Source organism: Chiloscyllium plagiosum, unplaced genomic scaffold, assembly GCF_037043375.1.
Source record: "Chiloscyllium plagiosum isolate Xiang-an unplaced genomic scaffold, Cpla_swu_hap1 HiC_scaffold_10, whole genome shotgun sequence".
Classification (NCBI taxonomy): Eukaryota; Metazoa; Chordata; class Chondrichthyes; order Orectolobiformes; family Hemiscylliidae; genus Chiloscyllium; species Chiloscyllium plagiosum.
Genome location: NW_028270148.1, coordinates 68,822,876 through 68,841,901, shown reverse-complemented (window position 1 = coordinate 68,841,901; position 19,026 = coordinate 68,822,876). Strand labels below are relative to the sequence as shown.

Sequence of the window (19,026 nt, the reverse complement as noted above, 5' to 3'; positions counted from 1 at the left end):
GCCCCCTTTTTGCTCTTGTAATGACTTCCTTAAATTCCTTCCTGCACTTCCTATATTCCTCTATAGCTGCAACTAAACTGCTCCGTTTGTACTTGCTGAAAGCCCTGCTCCTCTTCCTCATCCAGTCTTGAATTGCCCTGGGCTTCTAGGATTCTCTGAACTTATTGCTCCTATATTTCCCTCTAACGAGTACATGTTAGACCCATACTCTCACCAGCTAGTTTTTGAATGCACGATGCCTCCACCCCCATCCCATTACTGCATTGTAAACTTAGCTACAAGGAGCTGTTCCCAGTCCACTGTAGCCAAATCCTTTCCCAGTCTACTGAGGCCTGATCCTGTCTGTATGAGCAACCTTCTTAAAGTTGTGTCCTTTAGATATTCGCCTTACTAGCACGCAAGAGGTAGCTAAATTAAGTCCACACCTTTGACTACCATATTATAAGATGAATCTTCACGTAAGTCATAAAAAGATGAGTAATCTGGCATATGAGATAGCCTGCTACAGTGGCTATGAGGAAGCCTTGGCTGGTATTAAGATGGTTTCCTACCAAGGCTGTGTGACATCATCGTAATGGATTGCACTGTAGGCACTTCTCAGCATTAGGTGAAAGTGAGGACTGCAGATGCTGGAAATCAGAGTCAAAATTAGAGTGATGCTGGAAAAGCACAGCAGGTTAGGCAGCATCCGAAGAGCAGGAAAATCAACGTTTCAGGCAAAAGCCCTTCATCAGGGTTACATAAATAGAAACATAGAAAACTATAGGAAGGATGTTGTGAAACCTGAAAGAGTTCAGAAAAGATTTACAAGGATATTGCCAGGGTTGGAGAGTTAGAGTCAAAGGGAGAGGCTGAATAGGCTGGGGCTGTTTTCCCTGGAGCGTTGAAGGCTGAGAGGTGACTTTATGGAAGTTTATAAAATGATGAGGGGCATGGATAGGGTAAATAGACAATGTCTTTCCCCTGGGATGGGGGAGTCCAGAACTAGAGGGCATAGGATTAGGGTGAGAGGGGAAAGATTTAAAAGAGATCTAAGGGTACATGTATGGAAGTGGTGGAGGCTGGTACAATTACAACACTTAAAAGGCATCTGGATGGGTATATGAATAGGATCTGAAACCATTCGTTCACTGTCACTGGGTCAAAATCCAAGAACTCCCTTTGAAATAGTTCTGTGGGTATAGCTTCAACACATAGACTAGCAGTTTAAAAAGTCAGCTCACTGTTTTAAGGGCCATTAAAAATATGCCAATATATACTGGTGTAGTCAGTGACACACATGTTCCAGTGAAAGAATAAAAAAAGTCAGCATCTTCCACTGACTAAAAATGCTGCTACCATTGGAAACAAAGAAATCTCACTATTTATCTGCTGACCCCCAATCAAAACTAAATCTGCATACACAAAGTACAAAGATGACATTGTTTCCTTACTTCCTCCACCAAAGCGAATCAGAAGTTATGTTCTACTACCCACACATATTAATCTGGGGCACCATGACTAAATATAGGAACACATGAACAGCTGTAGGTTTTCGGCCCATTGAGCTTACCCGGCCATTCAATAGGATCGTGGCTAATTAAACACTTCAATACCTTTTTCCCAGCCCATTCCCATAACCCAAAGGTAATCAAAAATCTATCAATCTCTACCTAAAGCATACTCAAAACACAGCTTTCTGTGGTTTAAAAAGCCAAAGCTTCACAACCTTTGAGTTAAAAAAAATCTCATCTCAGAGGCAAGTGACATCCTTCTTATTTTTAAATTGCGTGTCTTAGGTATCGACTCCACAACTATGGTATGCATTTTATCTGCATCTATCCTATCTATCCTTTTAAACATGTTGTAAGTTTCAATGTGATCACTCTCATTCTTTGAGACTTGAGAGAATACAGGTCCAATTTGTGCAATCTCTCTTCATAGGACAGTCCCATTATCCTGGGACCAAGTCTGATGAACCCTCGCTGCATTCCTCTCTGGCCCTATGAACTCCCTCTGTGAACTTTAAATGTCATTTGCTGTTTCCTGATTAGCTTCCTCCACATGTTTTCAGTGAATCTTTTTCTGCACTCATCCACCTGACTTTCTTCTCATTTTACTCTTTCCTCATTTCTTCCACCATTCACACAAAGTTAAATTTAACTTAAACAAAGGGCATTATAATGATAGGGTTAGTTAAAGTAGACTGAGCAGATAGATTACCAGGAAGTAGAATTAGCAAACAGTGACAGACATTTAAGGGAGTCATTTATGACCCTCTGCAACAATAAATCCTAGTGACGAGGTAAGATCCTAAGAGAGAGATAAATCAACCCTGGCTAACCAAGGAGGTTCATGAGAGTATAATGTTTAACAAAAGCATAAAAACAGGCACAAGCTAGTGATAGCCCTGAAAACTGGGATAAATTCAGAATCCAGCAAAGATGGACTAAGCAGATAATAAAGGTAAAGAAAATAAACTATGAGGGCAACTAGTGAGGAACATAAAACTCTCAACATAAAAAGAAAAACAGAGGTTAAAGAAAAACAGAGGTTAAAGAGAATATAGGCACCTTAGAAAATGAATCTGATGAGATAGTTATGAGGAACAAGGAAATGGCAGAGGAAACAAATAAACAAATATTTTGCAACAGTCTTTATAGTGGAACCTACTTTGAACATTCTATTAATACTAAAGAACATAGGGATTAAATTAAGTATCATCACTAAGTAGTAGTATTAAACAAACTTATGGGCTAAAAGCAGATATATCCCCTGGCCATGATGGCTTGCATCCAAGAATTCTAAAAAGAAGCAGTTACAGAGGTACTGATATGTTGTTCGTAATTTTCCAAAAATCCATGGATTCCAGAGAAGTACTGGAGGATTGGAAAACTGCAATTATGGCACCCCTATTCAAAAAAGGAGGGGAGCAAAAAGCGGGTAACTATAGATCGATTAGACAGTACATGGATAATCATAATCTAACCAAGCTGAGTCAGCATGGCTTCATGAAAGGAGTGTTTATTAGACATTTTCCAGTTCAATCTCAACTAGAACAGATACAATGCAACCAGTAAGTGTGTTGCAATTAGATTTCTGAATTGCTCGACAAGGTTCTTCACATAAGGTTAAGTCAAAAGGTAACAGCCCATGGCACTGGAGGTAGTATGTTGTCACGGATATAGAATTGGCTTATGAGCAAGAAACTGAGTAGGGATAAGGGGTTCTTTTTCAAGTTGGCAAACTTTAACTAGTGGGATTCCACAGTGATCAGTGCTGGGATTGGAACTGTTTACAATATATATTAATATCTTGGAGGAAGGAATCAAATGCACATAGTGAAGTTTGCAGATGACACAAAAGTAAGTAAGTGGAAAAGCAAGTTGCAAGGGGAATAAGGTTTACAGAGAGATACTGATAGGTTTATTAAGTAGGTAAAAAGTTGGAAAATAGCATACAATGTGGGAAAATGTGAAGTTGTTCATTTTGGGAAGGAGAATAAAAGAACAGAGTATTATTTAAGTGGAGAAAAAATGCAGAAAGCTGTAACATGGACGGACTTGAGGGTACTTGTGCACAAAACACAAAAAAGCTAGTACACAGGTGCAACAGGTAATCAAGAAGGCTAATGGAAGTTGGTCCTTATTTAAGAAAGGGTTGGAGCATAGAGCAGGGATGTCTTACTGCAGTTCTACATGTACTGGTGAGATCACATTTTGAGTACTGAGAGCAGTTTGGTTCTTATATTTAAGGAAAGATATTGTTTCATTGGAGGCAGTTCAGAGAAGGTTCACTGATCCCCAGTATGGAGGAATGTCTTATGAGCAAACGTTTTTCAGGTTAGGACGCTACTCACTGGAGTTTAGAAGAGTGAGAGGTGATCTTATTGGAACATTTAGGATTCTTACAGGGCTTGACTGTATAAATGTTGAGAAGATGTCCCCCCCCGGATAATCTCGGACCAGAGGACATAGTCCCAGAATAAAGAAATGCCAATTGAAGACTGAGATACAAAGGAATTTCTTCTCTCAGAGGATTGTGAAATCTTTGAAACTCCTGGCCATAGAGAACTGCACGGGCAGAGTCATTGTGTATATTTAAGGCTGAGATAGGTAGATTTTTAATCAGTTGGGGAATCAAGGATTAGTGGGAGAAGGCAGGAAAGCAGATGGGAGGAATGTCAAATGAGCCATGATCCTACTGAATGGCAGAGCAGACTCGAGGGGCTGAATTGCCTACACCTGTTCCTATTTCTTATGGCCTTAAACATTTCCTCATTATCCTGTAGGCAACACTGAAAGGATCTTGCTATTGCCACTGATGATGGAAAGAACAACATAATTATCAATTAACAATTGGTACAACCCTGTCACAGTGGTAGCTCTTTTGTCTTAGAATCAGAAGCTGGACAGTTGAAATCCCATAAACTAGGTTGCCACTTCAATGCAGTACCTTTACGTGAGGCATTAAATTGAGGTCCCATGCACCAATTTAGGGAGTTCTAAAAAAAAATCTATCAGCATCCATCAGGTATTTGCTCTTCAACCATCAACTGAATATGGATGGCATGTTCTATTTTAATACTGTATATGGACCTTGCTATGCACAAATTGACTGCTGCATCTCCTATATTACAACAATGATCACACACTTCATAGTCTGTAAAGTACTTTGGAATATCTCGAGATTGTAAAAGCTGCTGTAAAAGTGCAAGTTCTTGAATTGAATTGAATGATTTATTGTCACTTGCATTGGGGAGAAAGTGAGGTCTGCAGACACTTGCAGTCACTTGCATTGTACAATACAGGGAGAACTAGCCATTTGGATACAGAACTGGCTCAATGGTAGAAGACAGAGGGTGGTGGTGGAGGGTTGTTTTTCAGACTGGAGGCCTGTGACCAGTGGAGTGCCACAAGGATCGGTGCTGGGCCCTCTACTTTTTGTCAATTTGGATGCGAGCATAAGAGGTACAGTTAGTAAGTTTGCAAAATTGGAGGTGTAGTGGACAGCGAAAAGGGTTACCTCAGATTACAACAGGATCTTGACCAAATGGGCCAATGGGCTGAGAAGTGGCAGATGGAATTTAATTCAGCTAAATGCGAGGTGCTGCATTTTGGGAAAGCAAATCTTAGCAGGACTTATACACTTAATGGTAAGGTCCTAGGGACTGTTCTGAACAAAGAGACCTTGGAGTGCAGGTTCATGGCTCCTTGAAAGTGGAGTCGAAGGTAGATAGGATAGTGATGAAGGCGTTTGGTATGCTTTCCTTTATTGGTCAGAGTATTGAGTACAGGAGTTGGGAGGTCATGTTGCGGCTGTACAGGACATTGGTTAGGCCACTGTTGGAATATTGCATGCAATTCTGGTCTCCTTCCTATCGGAAAGATGTTGTGAAACTTGAAAGGGTTCAGAAAAGATTTACAAGGATGTTGCCAGGGTTGGAGGATCTGAGCTACAGGGAGAGGCTGAACAGGCTGGGGCTGTTTTCCCTGGAGCGTCGGAGGCTGAGGCGTGACCTTTACAAAATTATGAGGGGCATGGATAGGATAAATAGGCAAAGTCTTTTCCCTGTGGTCGGGGAGTCCAGAACTAGAGGGCATAGATTTAGGGTGAGAGGGGAAAGATATAAAAGAGACCTAAGGGGCAACTTTTTCACGCAGAGGGTGGTACGTGTATGGTATGAGCTGCCAGAGGATGTGGTGGAGGCTGGTACAATTGCAACATTTAAGAGGCATTTGGATGGGTATATGAATAGAAAGGGTTTGGAGGGATATGGGCTGGGTGCTGGCAGGTGGGACTAAACTGGGTTGGGATATCTAATCGGCATGGACGGGTTGGATTGAAGGGTCTGTTTCCATGGTGTACATCTCTATAACTCTAATACAGCAAAATACAGTGAAAAGCTTCAACAATCCAGCACCATTTTGAATAGTTTAAGAATAAAAGATATAACTGAAACAGAGTCTATTTTCGGCCTGCCCCCTCCGCCATGAGCCCTGAGTCAGCTCACCAATGACACTGCCTCGCTGCTGCCTGTGGCACACCCACCATTGTAGGAGTCGTACTCTTTAGGTGCCATCTTATTGTCACTGGGCCCACCTTGCTGCTGAGGCCAGGTCCTGTGCTGAACCCACACTCGCCTCAAAACCAGGAGTCCCTGGTTCTGCTGCTGCTTTGATAATGCCAAAAGTCCTTGCAATTGCAATCAGAAATTCCTAGCTCCACTGCCAGGCCAAGCCATCACTGCCTTGCCAAGATATCACCTTGCTGGTGCTGTCATCTTGAAACATCCCCTGCCAACATTGCTTCCAATCAATGAAGGAGCTTTGCCACTACTGCCGGCCCCAAACACTGAAAGGATATCCTTGCTGCCCCTGCTGCCGTCACTGCTTCCAATCACTGGGAGGACTTGCATCTGCTGCTGCTTCCGACCACTGGGAAGCTGCTGTGCCGATACCATTGATTAACCCGTCGCAAAAGAAAATCAAACAAAGAAAAATTAAAAGGAAAAAAACAGAAGTAAAAAGAAAGAAAGCAGGTAGGAGCGGTTGAGCCTCGAGCTCAAGAGCCTGCACACAACCCTGCTACTCTGCCACCATCTTGATATCAAAACTCTTTGTTTTCTTTAATCTCTTTTCGATTTCTGATGACAACGTCTAGCCATTATCTTTACATAATGATGTACCAGAGACCTTAGTGAAGATAACAAAATATAATATTTCTGATGTTCATCACTTGCACTTTTGACCAACAAGTCTATTATTTTTCTTTTACTTACTTGGTTACTATTCTTTAGTAATTCTATTTGCTGCAACTGAACAAAGTTCCAGAGGCATTTTCCGTCAATGGTGTTCCTCACCATCTTGAGCTAACATTTAGTAGACACAATCAAGCACGCTTCAACCAGTCATCAGTATCGTATTGCATGAATACGCTCAAACTATTTTAACTGCATCTTGTAAAAGGAAATGCCCAACTAAACGGCATTGAGATGAACTATATTTCCCATTCCCTCAACAGAGTAATGAATGTTGTTCATAGAGACCTCTCCATCCTCTATTCCCTCCAAATATCTTCTCATTCTAACAGCAAAATTCTGCAACATGATACCAGAGACGACAATTCACAAGTACTTCCTTAGCTGTAGTGCTGACATTCTGAAAGGCAATAGACAAATGCAAGCTTTCAGTTATTTTTACGTCTCCCAGGAATTCAGCTGCAGTCACCACCATACGTGTCCATTGATTAAGCTTTCAGTTTGATACTGCATCTCGTTGCCAGTAAAACTGGAACAATGGCAAGGCTCTTTGCTCTTTCCAAAATCACAGAATTTGTTAAATAATTTAACTTGCTGTTTTACAATGAAGTATAAGCCTTCGGCAAAGTTAAAATTTTTGCTATTTTTGTAGCTATGTGTCTGATCGTTAGTATGAATGTGTGAATAAAAACAAAACTATCAACACAACACAACTAAGTACTAAATTTGGATAAGATATTAAAAATTAGGTCTGTAGAAATTATTTATTCTGGTTTTCAGATTTTTGAAATCTCTGGACATTTTGATTTTCATCTGAATTGTAGTAAATTCATGCAAGGATCTACCGATTTTAATTGTTTTGATATCGAGAAACATAATAAAATAAATCACATATCTATAAAATATAAATATACACTTTATATGGATGTATATAGAATTATATAAATATATATTTAGATAAATGTAAATATAGATGTGACAGCAACATTAATAAATGCATATGTATATAAGCAAAAAAATTTAAAAGTTAGCATACAGCAAAATGCACCAATGACTTGTTGGTCAGGACTCATGAACCTCCCCTGTTCCTTCTTCCTCAAAACCAATTTTTCAAAACAAGAACCAGCATTCAAAAATTCATTACTTTAAAAATGTATAAAAATAAAACAAAAATGCCAAGTTTAAGTGTACAAATTGGAGATTACGTTTTTTATAAGTTACCTCTCCTCTGTTTTACTGAATGGCACACAGACAACGTCTTTGTGCTGAAGGACATCATAGTACACTTGGCTGACTGATCCTGAAGTAAGTTTACCATTTTGAAGCTGACTGGGTAACTTGACAACATGATCCTGCACTTTACAACCCTGGAAAAAACAAAACATAGGACAGTTTGTTAAATAAATTATGGTATGCCTTACCATTCTGACTTTCAAAAATTCAAGCTCCTTTCATAAATATTTACTTTATGCAGAATGATGTGAAAACATCCGAGAGTATATTGCTCTTTTAAGCAATTTGCCCCAGCATACTATCATTTTGTTCAATGATCAGCAATGTTTGTTGAAAATATGCCTACTGCTGCAAACAGTTGCCCATGTTTCTGCCATGGGTAAAGTAATAAAATGAAATACATTTGACTATCTTATGTATACGAACATAGTAGTCTCCTGTCAAGCTCCTGATGAATTATTACTGATTGCCCTTTTGGAAATTTAGTCTCCAGAAATAATTAAGTGTGGTGACAGTAACCGATACAAGAGATGCAAATCTCGTCATAATCCCAAACGTTTGTTTTACTGGAAGTAGTAAACTCACAGGCAGTTCACAAGGACTGTGCCGTGCTAGGTAAACTGGTGAATTATGTGCCGTCAATTAAAACATAAAAGTAATTACCAAGCTTCTTTTTAAAGTAGAAATATGGATAGAACTATTAGTTGCTGCATCAACATTGTGTATGAGTTACCTAAAGTATAGTAAATGGCAGGTTTTGACAATTTGTTCATGGGATCCGAACGTCACTAATTTTGCCTATACATAGTATCCTTGAGAAGTGATTGAATCAATTAAATGTAATGTATTAAGAGTTGAGGAATGACTTGGTAAGGGGCAGGAGAGAAATTAACAAAGCTATCAGAATGTATAGCAGAAATAAACAATGACAAAATATCATAAGATAAAAGGTAGTGAGACAAAAACATTGCGGAAGAGGTAAGACGATCTGAAAAATGAGAAAACTGGGAAAAAGAATAAGGATCAATGTCAAAAATAATGGAGTCATGATTAAAGGGATATAAATGAATTCATAAAGCACTCACAGTTAAATTGGACAGCTAGAATATTATTTGTTGCAAATTGATGTAACATAACAGCTAAAACATAGACAGAAATAAGTTTGAACAATTCTGGAAACTTAATATGCACGGTTATAACACCTTCTGAGGATTAGGAAGGACACAAAAGGGTGGGTGGCAGGATTACTGAACAATCGAGCACGGCGTGATCACAGAGGAATATCCAGAGGGTTGTGTTATAATAGATGCAATGAAGACATAATATATTCCAGGTGAGCATTACAGGCCATCAAGCTGTTTTGAAGAGTAAAACAGAAGGATATGCCAGAAAAAAAAAGCAACATTACGCAATTTTAACTAACCAAATACATGATGGAATAAAAGTCATACATGTAGTCATAGCATATTCCACTTTTAAAGAATGCATCCAAAAGTGTTTCATTGACCAGTATGAAGCAAAGCATTGTTCTGAGAAATATTGATGGGTAAATAACTGATCTGTAAATATTAGAAAATGTTGGGAAACAGTGAACACAACATGGTTAGGATAAGAAAGAAGAAAAAAAAATAATGGGCAGGGAAAGAAAAGTTCATCAAGATGAGAATAGATTTGGTCCAAATTAATTAGGAAGAAAAGTTAGCAAAAAGGTTGAAAGATCAGATCAGTAAGCTACCTTCAAGAAAGAAATGTATAAAATAAGGTTAAAAGGAGGGCATTGATTTATAGAGGTTTAATATACAATGGATAAATAGAGATTAAAATAAAAATGAATGCTATTGGTACCAACTTTATAGTTGCTTTTTTCAGTTCATGAAAATGTTAACAGGGAGATGAAAAGAGAGAGATCAGAAGGGAAACAAGAAAATATTAATAACTGCCTTAATATTAGAAGTAGAACTTCTGAAAGCATCTAATAAAGTGAAAGACTAAAAAGTGCATGGAATCATTTCAAAGTGAAAGAGCAAGTCTGACTCCAGAGAATGAAAGTATTGAGAAAATGTTTGTTTATTTAACAAACAGCAATTTTGAGTATTTAGATATATCACAGAAGGATACAGAACTATGGTTAGACACAAAAACTGCATATTCATGTACCCATCTAGATGTCTTTTAAATATTGTAATTGTACCACCCTCCACCATTTCCTCCAGCAGCTTACTCCATACACGCACCACCCTTTGCTGAAAAAGTTGCCCCTTATGTCCCTTTTAAATTTTTCACCTCTCACCCTCAACCTATGCCCTCTAGTTTTGGACTTGCCCGACCCAGGGAAAAGACATCGTCTATTTACACTATCCATGCCCCTCATGATTTTATAAATCTCTAGAAGGTCACCCCTCAGCCTCTGGCAATCCAGGGAAAACAGCCCCTTTTCCCAGTCAATTCAGCCCCTACCTATAGCTCAAACTCTCCAACTGTGACAACATCCTTGTCAATCGTTTCTGAACCCTTTCAAGTTCGACAACATCCTTCCTATAACAGGGAGACCAGAATTGCACACAATATTCCAATTAGTTTGACAAGATACAAGAATATACATTCAACACCAAAAATAGTGAAAAATGTATACAAAATATTATTATAGAAATATTGGGCCATGTTTTGTTAAAATTATTGCAAGGTTAGTGGCCACACTGGTATTAGCACATAAATTGTGCAAGACCTCAGGTGAGAAACAAATAGTCACACAATTAAAAGCCAAGATTGAAAAACTAGTTTTAGCTTCATTGATCTCCTTTTAGCATTGCAAGACATCTTGCTGTTAATATCACCATTGATACAGTCACAAAAATTAAATTCACAAATTGAATTTTGGATTAAAATAGTAAAATAGAAGAATGTAACAGTCATGTGACCTGTTCTGAATTTTGCCCAACATGAAGCTTGGGCAGTTTAGTTGTTACAGGCTACAGAAATGGGCCCTAGTCGTCTTACTGAGAAGTTACTTTGCTGACAATGGATAGATTTTGTGCACAATTTCACAAGGGACTGTAGTGATTAGAGAAAAGTCAGCTAGGTAGAGTATCAGTCCCTTGATTGGACCAAGTTAATAGTCCCAATCAGGGAGTCCTAGCTGACACAGGAGTGTTGGGGCTCTGTTCACTCCAGGAACTGGCTCATCTAGCTAGGTCAGTGTAATTTACACTTGAATTGTATATAAAGGGTGACTTAGTGACAGGATATCGTCCTTCATGGAGTTACTTAAGGGATCACTGGTAAGCTTGCTGGTGGGTGGGGAAACAATGACCATTAAATTCCTCAAATAGTCTTTCCAGCAGCGCCCAAACTCCTCACCATTTAATGTGGACGTATGGAGTTTGCACATTCTCCCCGTGTCTGCGTGGGTTTCCTCCGGGTGCTCCGGTTTCCTCCCACAGTCCAAAGATGTGCAGGTCAGGTGAATTGGCCATGCTAAATTGCCCGTAGTGTTAGGTAAGGGGTAAATGTAGGGGTATGGGTGGGTTGCGCTTCGGCGGGGCGGTGTGGACTTGTTGGGCCGAAGGGCCTGTTTCCACACTGTAAAATAATCTAATCTAATCTAATCAAGGGAAAGCCTAGACCAACTCACCTTTCCTTGCTCTAATTGGTCAGTTAATGACCACTTAAAATCTGTTTCACACACAACCTTAATCTTTCCCACAAAAAGATGGCAGGATCTAGCAGCAGGGAAGAAGGCCAGAAAGTGTTGCAACAGTAGTACCCCTATCTGTGAGTCAGACAGACCAGGCTCAAATCTCACCTGCTCCAGTAGTTTATAATAACGTCTCTGAACAGGTTGATTTGGAAAATATCTTTGACCAGGAAGTGTGGGTGATTCGATGATAGGGAACAATAAAACAGTTATGTGTCATAGCACTTCTGGATATAAAAAGTGACTCCCTCCTCAGAAGCCCATTTTTATTTAATTCCCTCCCACTTTCATTCGCCATCCCTTCTGTTATTGCTGCACTGTTCTTGGTAGGTTGTGCTTGATAATTGGCATTTTATTTAGTGACATGGATGACTTATTCAAGGTACATTACTCAAAGGACCAGACAGTGACCTTTCTCAGGCTTCAGGCAGAAAAGGGGGAACAGTACCTCTATCAATGGCCTCCTTTTAGCATATGGTGCTACTTTATTTGGTTTGTTCTCATGGGTGCTCCCTGCTTCTTGGCCTTTTTAATAACATCCCTATTTTTGTCCACACACAGGCCTCAGGTCCCAGAGATCCCCATAGTTACTTGTTCCTTGACGCTGGAAATCAGTCTTCGGAAACGGCTTGCTGTCCCATTCCTGTTGACCACAATTTCTGGTGCTGCTGGGACTACAGAACTGCTATCCAATCAGATTGACTGGCAGTTCTCAGAATTCCCATCTTCAACAACTGAGGTCATGTGGAAAATTAAATTATAATGTCATAGAGCACGGAAACAGACCAGGTTCAATGAGTCCATGCCGAACATAATCCCAAACTAAACTAGTCACACCTGCCTACAATTTTTCAATCTTGGTTTTCCATGGTGTATCTGTTTCTCACCTGAGATCTTACACAATTTATGTGTTAATAACAGTGTAGCCACTAACTTTTCAATTATTTTAACAAAATATGGCCCAATATTTCTATAATAGCATTTGGTATAAATTATTCATTGGATTTTTGCTCTTGAATGTATATTTTTGTGTCTTGTGAAACGAGTTGCTTTGCTCCAAACCTGTCTTATTCATGTACTTATCCAAATGTCTTTTAAATGTTGTAATTGTACCCACATCCACCACTTGCTCAGGAAGTTCATTCCACATGCGAACCACCCTCTAAAAAAATTTGCCCCACATATCTTTTTTTTTTAAATCTTTCTCCTTTCACCTTGAAAACATGCCTGCTAGTCTTGAAATCCTCATCTTAGGGTAAAGGCAACGATCATTAACTCTGTCTATACTTCTCATTATTTTATAAACCTCTACAAGATTGCCTTTCAACCTCCTATGCTCCAGTGAATAAAGTCCCAACATATCCAGTCTTTCTTTATAACTGAAACCTTCCATACCTCACAACATCCTGGTAAATCTCTTCTGAACCTTCTCCAGCTTAGATGCCTCACCAACGACCTGTACAACCTCAACATGACTTCCCAATTCCCTATACCTGTACTCAAAGGACTAAGCAATGAAGGCAAGCTTGCCAAACATCTTTTTAACTATCCTGTTCATATGTGATGCAAACTTCAAAGTGTTGCAGAGCAGCCAATATCAGCATCAATGCATTCTCCAACAACTCATCAAGTACTGGACCTAGATATTGCAGAAGCATATGACATAATTTTCCAACCTTGGGCTTGGTGTGATGCCAGAGAATCACACATTTTAAACACTGGTCGTTCTGCTGTAACGCTTGTTTCGTTAATGCAAATTCGCTATAGTGCGATTGACGAATTGGGATACAGTTTCTAAACCACCAACTTTTAAAATGGGTACTGCTTATAATGCGAGTCTGGCACCATTAGTTTAAATGGTGCTGCTACTACGCGATTTTCGTATACATGGAATTGCATGAGAACGGAACTACCACGTTACATATAACAGAACCGACTGTATTACACACTTGTTCCTGCAAAGGGCCAGAAAAGACACGATGGGTTGAAAGGCCTCATTCCGTCCTGTAACTATTCCATGATTTGATGATTAGTCTGAAGTTTCAGCTTCCAGGTATTTAAACAGGCTTTAAAAATAACTTGTGTATTTAATTTTATTTTGCTGTTCCTTATTCATTCAATCTTTCTCTCATTCAATCTTTTCTCCCCTCTTTTGGTGTCTGATTTGCCCCTGAATTCAACAGCTTGACCTTTTACTTTCCTTTTAGTTTTTCCACTGCTTATTTCATAACCCTAAACTCTGATTGGTTAAGGATATACACGTTTATTGTTCACTAAGAACCGTGGTGCCTAGTTTCCCTGCACCATTATCATTTACACTTCCAGCAACTTTGCAGATATAGTTGGCAGGTATAAGGGAAGATTTAATCAACAGCACCTTAAAATTACCAACAGTTCTGATTGACTTCGGACAAATAAAAATCATGTAAAGAGATCAGCAACATAATCTGAATACAGCTTTCCATACTGGAAAAAGCATTAGTGTGGGCATTCTGATTGCATTTGAAGAATCAAAATTGACTCTGGCTTGATATCACTCAGCTCTCTTAGTAGACTAGAGACTTTATTTGCAAACTTAGATTCTGTGGGTCCATTCAATATATTCACTCATCACTTACTGAAATACAACTGCAAGATACTCAGCACTAACCTTAATAAAGATCCAAGCACCAAGAATGCAGGTAAGACAATGTAGAATAATTTCTGCCATTGTAAACTCAAGTACTGCAGATGTCTTTTCCATTAGTTTTGTTTTTGATCAGGAGTATTACTGGCAAGGTCATTGTTTGTTGCTCTTCCCATATTTCTATTGAAAATATTGTACTCAGCCAGAGGACAGAGTTTGGGAACTTGGGAATTGAGTTACTTACCATAGAATTTCCAGCCTTTGACTCTTTTCACACTATTGACGTAGCTGGTCAATGGTGAGCCATAGGATGCCGGTCCTGGAGGAAATCCGCAATGCTACTGCCATTGTATGTTAGGGGGGGGTAGTGAGATTGTTTTGTTGCAGATCATTACTTTGATCCTATTTGGTGTGAATTTCACTTGCTACTTACCATCCCATCATCCAAATACAGGAAGGGCAGAGGACTTTTGCAGCCTGGTCTGGGGGCTGACTGGTAGCCTAACTAATCCTTGCAGTTTCTTGGGATATACCCTTATCAGCACTGTCCCTCAACCAGTCCTAGTACATTTTGGAGTTTCCTGCAGCAGAACTTTTCTGCACCTCTGTCTGCGTGGGTTTCCTCCGGGTGCTCCGGTTTCCTCCTACAGTCCAAAAATGTACAGGTTAGGTGAATTGGCCATGCTAAATTGCCCGTAGTGTTAGGTTAAGGGGTAAATGTAGGGGAATGGGTCTGGGTGGGTTGCGCTTCGGCGGGTCGGTGTGGACTTGTTGGGCCGAAGGGCCTGTTTCCACACTGTAAGTAATGTAAAGCTGCCACATATACTTGGAGAAAGTGAGGACTGCAGATGCTAGAGATTAGAGTCAAAATTGAGAGGCTGGAAAAGCACAGACAGTAAAGCAGCATCTGAGGAACAGGAGAGTTCATGTTTCAAGCATAAGCTCTCTGTCAGAAATGGGGAGAGGGCAAGGGGGCTAAGAGATAAATGTGATGGGGTTAGATCTAGGGAAAGGTAGTTAAGAATGTGATAGGTAGATAGATGAAGGTGGGGGCTGATGGTGACAGTTCGGAGTGGAGGGTGGAGTGGAAGGTGTTGTGGATGGTCTGGGAGATGATAGCTTAGTGAGGGGAAGTGAGGTTGTGGCCGAGGGGGCAGGAGGTGTCCATGGGTTGGCGCCTAGCTTCAGCAGTGTACAGGTCAGTGTGCCAAACTACCACTGTGCTCCCCCTTGTCAGCTGGTTAATGGTGAGGTTGAGGTTGGAGCAGAGGGATTGGAGACGAGTGGACAGGTTGAGGCAGTCAATATCGCGGCATTCGCCATAACGAAGGCCTCTAAGCACTTGGTTTCTTCCTCTCCCACTTACCCAATCTGTACACTTCCACCACGAACACACTCATCCGATTGCCTGAAGTGGTCCTCACCCTCAACAATTTCTCCTTCGAATCCTCCCACTTCCTTCACACCAAAGGAGTAGCCATGGGCACCCTCATGGGCCCCAGCTATGCCTGCCTCTTCGTTGGGTATGTGGAACAGTCCATCTTCCGCAGTTATGCTGGCACCATTCCCCACCTTTTCCTCCGCCACATTGATGACTGTAATCACGCCACCTTGTGCTCCCACGAGGAGGTTGAACAGTTTGTCAACTTCACAAACATCTTCCACCCTGACCTCAAGTTCACCTGGACCATCTTGGACACCTCCCTCCCATTCCTGGACCTCTCCATCTCCATTTCTTGCGATTGACTCAACATGGACATCTACTTCAAACCCGGCTCCCACAGCTACCTGGACTACACCTCCTCCCACCTACCTCCTGTAAAAATGCCATCCCTTACTACCAATTCATCCGTCTCTGCCACATCTGCTCCCAGGAGGGTCAATTCAACTCCATAACATCCCAGATGGCCTTCTACTTCAAGGACTGCAATTTCCCCTCCCACATGATCAACAATGTTCTTCAGTGCATCTCCTCCACTTCTTGCACCTCCACCCTTGAACCCCACCGATCCAACCACAACAAGAGTAGAAACCCCCTGCTCCTCACTTTCCACCCCACCAAACTCCAGAGACAACACATCATCTTCTGCCATTTCCGCCACCGACAGTCAGACCCCACCACCAGAGATATGTTTGCCTCTCCATGCCTTTCAGCATTCGGCAGAGACCATTCCTCTGCAACTCCATCGTTAGGTCCACGCCTCCCCACCAACCCACCCTCCTCTCCCAGCATCTTCCCTTGCCACCCCAAGATGTGTAAAACCTGTGCCCACACCTCTCCCTTCACCTCCATTGAAGGCCCCAAAGGATCCTTCCACATTTGGCGGAGATTTTCTTGCACATCCAAACACCTCATCTACTGTGTCTGCTGCACTTGATGTGATCTCCTCTACATTGGGGAGACAGGATGCCAAGTCACAGAACATTTCAGAGAACATCTCTAGTACGCATGCACTGAACAACCCCACCACCCTGTGGCCAACCACTTCAACTCCCCCTCCCACTCAACCAAAGACATGCAATTCCTGGGCGCCCTCCAGTGCCAAATCCTAGCCACCTGACAACAAGAGGAAGAACGCCTCATCTTTCACCTTGGGACCCTCTAACCATAAATCAATGTCGATTTCACTAGTTTGCTCATCTTCCCTCCCCCCATCTTAACCCAGGTCCAACCCTCCAATTGGGCACTGCCCTCTTGAACTGTCCTACCTGTCCATTTCCTTCCCACATATCCGCTCTGACCTATCACCATCACCCCTACACTCCATCTACCTATTGTGTTCCGAGCTACCTTGCCCTCAGTTTCAGTCCCATCCCCCTCCCATTTATCTCTCAGCCCCCATGGGCTCCCCCTCACATTTCTGGTGAAGAGCTTATACTCAAAACGTCAACTCTCCTACTCCTCAGATACTGCCTGACTGGCTGTGCTTTTCTGGCGCCACATTTTGCCACATATACTAGTTTTTTCCCCCAGATATACAGCCTACTGACTAGAAAATATCTGCTGACCCCAATTCTACGCTTGACTCTAAGTGCTACCAGTGTCTGAGCTTGTAGCTACTATTATGAAGACATTTCATGTTTGATATTTCTTGGAGGATTAAATTTTGAGGGATTTATTTCAGATTTTGTGAAAATGCCTGCGGTGGTTTCTTTGAAACAAGTCATTGAAATTTCCCTGTGAACACTGGAACCTTTTTTTAAAAACAAGACTTCCGTAAATGATGCAACTGGTGATAAATGTATGCTTCACTGTAGACTCCTATTGTGGTTCATTTGGAACAATAATAGGCTTGGAGGTGTGCTTTTCTTTAATCTAGCTAAACTGGATGGAGGCCTGCTGAGAAAAAGCAGAATTGAAGGGGAGCTTATTAAGAATGATTTGCTAGGTGATCTCTCATTTCTGAGAACAAAATCAGAGTTCACAGTGAAACCTATTTATTCTTTTGAAAATATGTTTGTAGAAATGTGTTTGCATTTCCTGCCCATATTTACTGACTAGAACACACCAGTCAGAGCAATAGACATTCCTAATGAAGGGCTTTTGCCCGAAACGTCAATTTTCCTGCTCTTCGGATGCTACCTGACCTGCTATGCTTTTCCAGCACCACTCTAATCTTGAGTCTAATTTCCTGCATCTGCAGTACCCACATCTGCCTAGCAATATTCTATGTTTCATCCTTCAAGCTTAACCCACTGGCTAGTGATATTTTTCAGAAAGCCAAATCTCTCAGAGAAATCAGTATTTTCTCTTTTCTTGAAGAGAGACTGTGTGTGTGTGTGTGTGTGTGTGTGTGTGTGTGATATTTATGACCACTGTGTATGTTGTAGTAATTGGTTTTGATAATAATCCTTTTGGTGTGTTTAAGAAACCTGGTTGATGGATCCTGTTGTTTAAAATGCTACATAAAATATTTAATTGTTCATCTTGATAAGTAGAAAAAGTATTTTTTATTTTATATTATGACTCATTATGTAGTTGGACTAGTGGAAAGATGCATTCCTCCATTGTCAACTGTAACGCTATCTGCGTCAGGTCAAGTGATGAAACCTCTTCATAACTGCTGTGCATGCTGTTGCTCTCTCTTCTCCAGGGAGTGCTGGTGTGGCTGAAAGGTGGCAGCTACTGAATGCTTGAAAGCAGGAATTCAGAAAAGAAAGGTTGGGTGAGGCGAGAGGCAAACGTCCATGGTCACACCACCTGCAGCTTACTCATCATACCAGATAGTAGGATGAGGGTGAGCTGAGAGTTCAACAGTGGTACTGCCATCCTGAATGTTCTCAACAAAATCAGATGCCATGGGGTTTGTCATAGCCAGACCAATAATGCAGAAAACCATTACCTCCATAGATCTCAGGAGGTGGAAACATTCTTGGCTCCCACTGGTTCTGCTTTGCTCTCTTTCTTTTTGTGCCACCTGCAAGAGAGGGCAGAAGGTCAATAATTGTGATGCACTGTATTCAGGTGATATGGCTATCACAATTGAATAGCTGGAGGTGGATGGAAGCAGTGATAGCTGATTTGATACTGGCTTTATTGAAATGTGTAAGGGTGAAATGAAGTATCTGGATGTTCAACATGAGTTCTGAGTGTCAAGGACTGCTAAAGGGTGAGTGATATAGGTGTTGGGTATTGATCACCTTTAGATGCTGGTGGTGTGGTGAGAGGAGATGTCAAGTGGAGACGTACACGCTGACCTTGACCATTAATGTTGTTAGGCATCTTGTGGAATG

The 19,026-nt window shown here is 41.0% G+C and overlaps 1 protein-coding gene across 11 annotated transcripts in view; it reads right to left on the bottom strand.

The window, feature by feature from the left end:
• sanbr (SANT and BTB domain regulator of CSR) overlaps positions 1-19,026 on the bottom strand; it is a 730,291-nt gene that overhangs the window by 74,499 nt on the left and 636,766 nt on the right. For all 11 annotated transcript variants that reach the window (XM_087991419.1, XM_087991418.1, XM_087991417.1 and 8 more), the window contains one exon: positions 7,961-8,106. In XM_087991419.1, the coding sequence (XP_087847545.1) occupies positions 7,961-8,106 (146 nt within the window). The remainder of the gene's footprint in view (positions 1-7,960; positions 8,107-19,026) is intronic.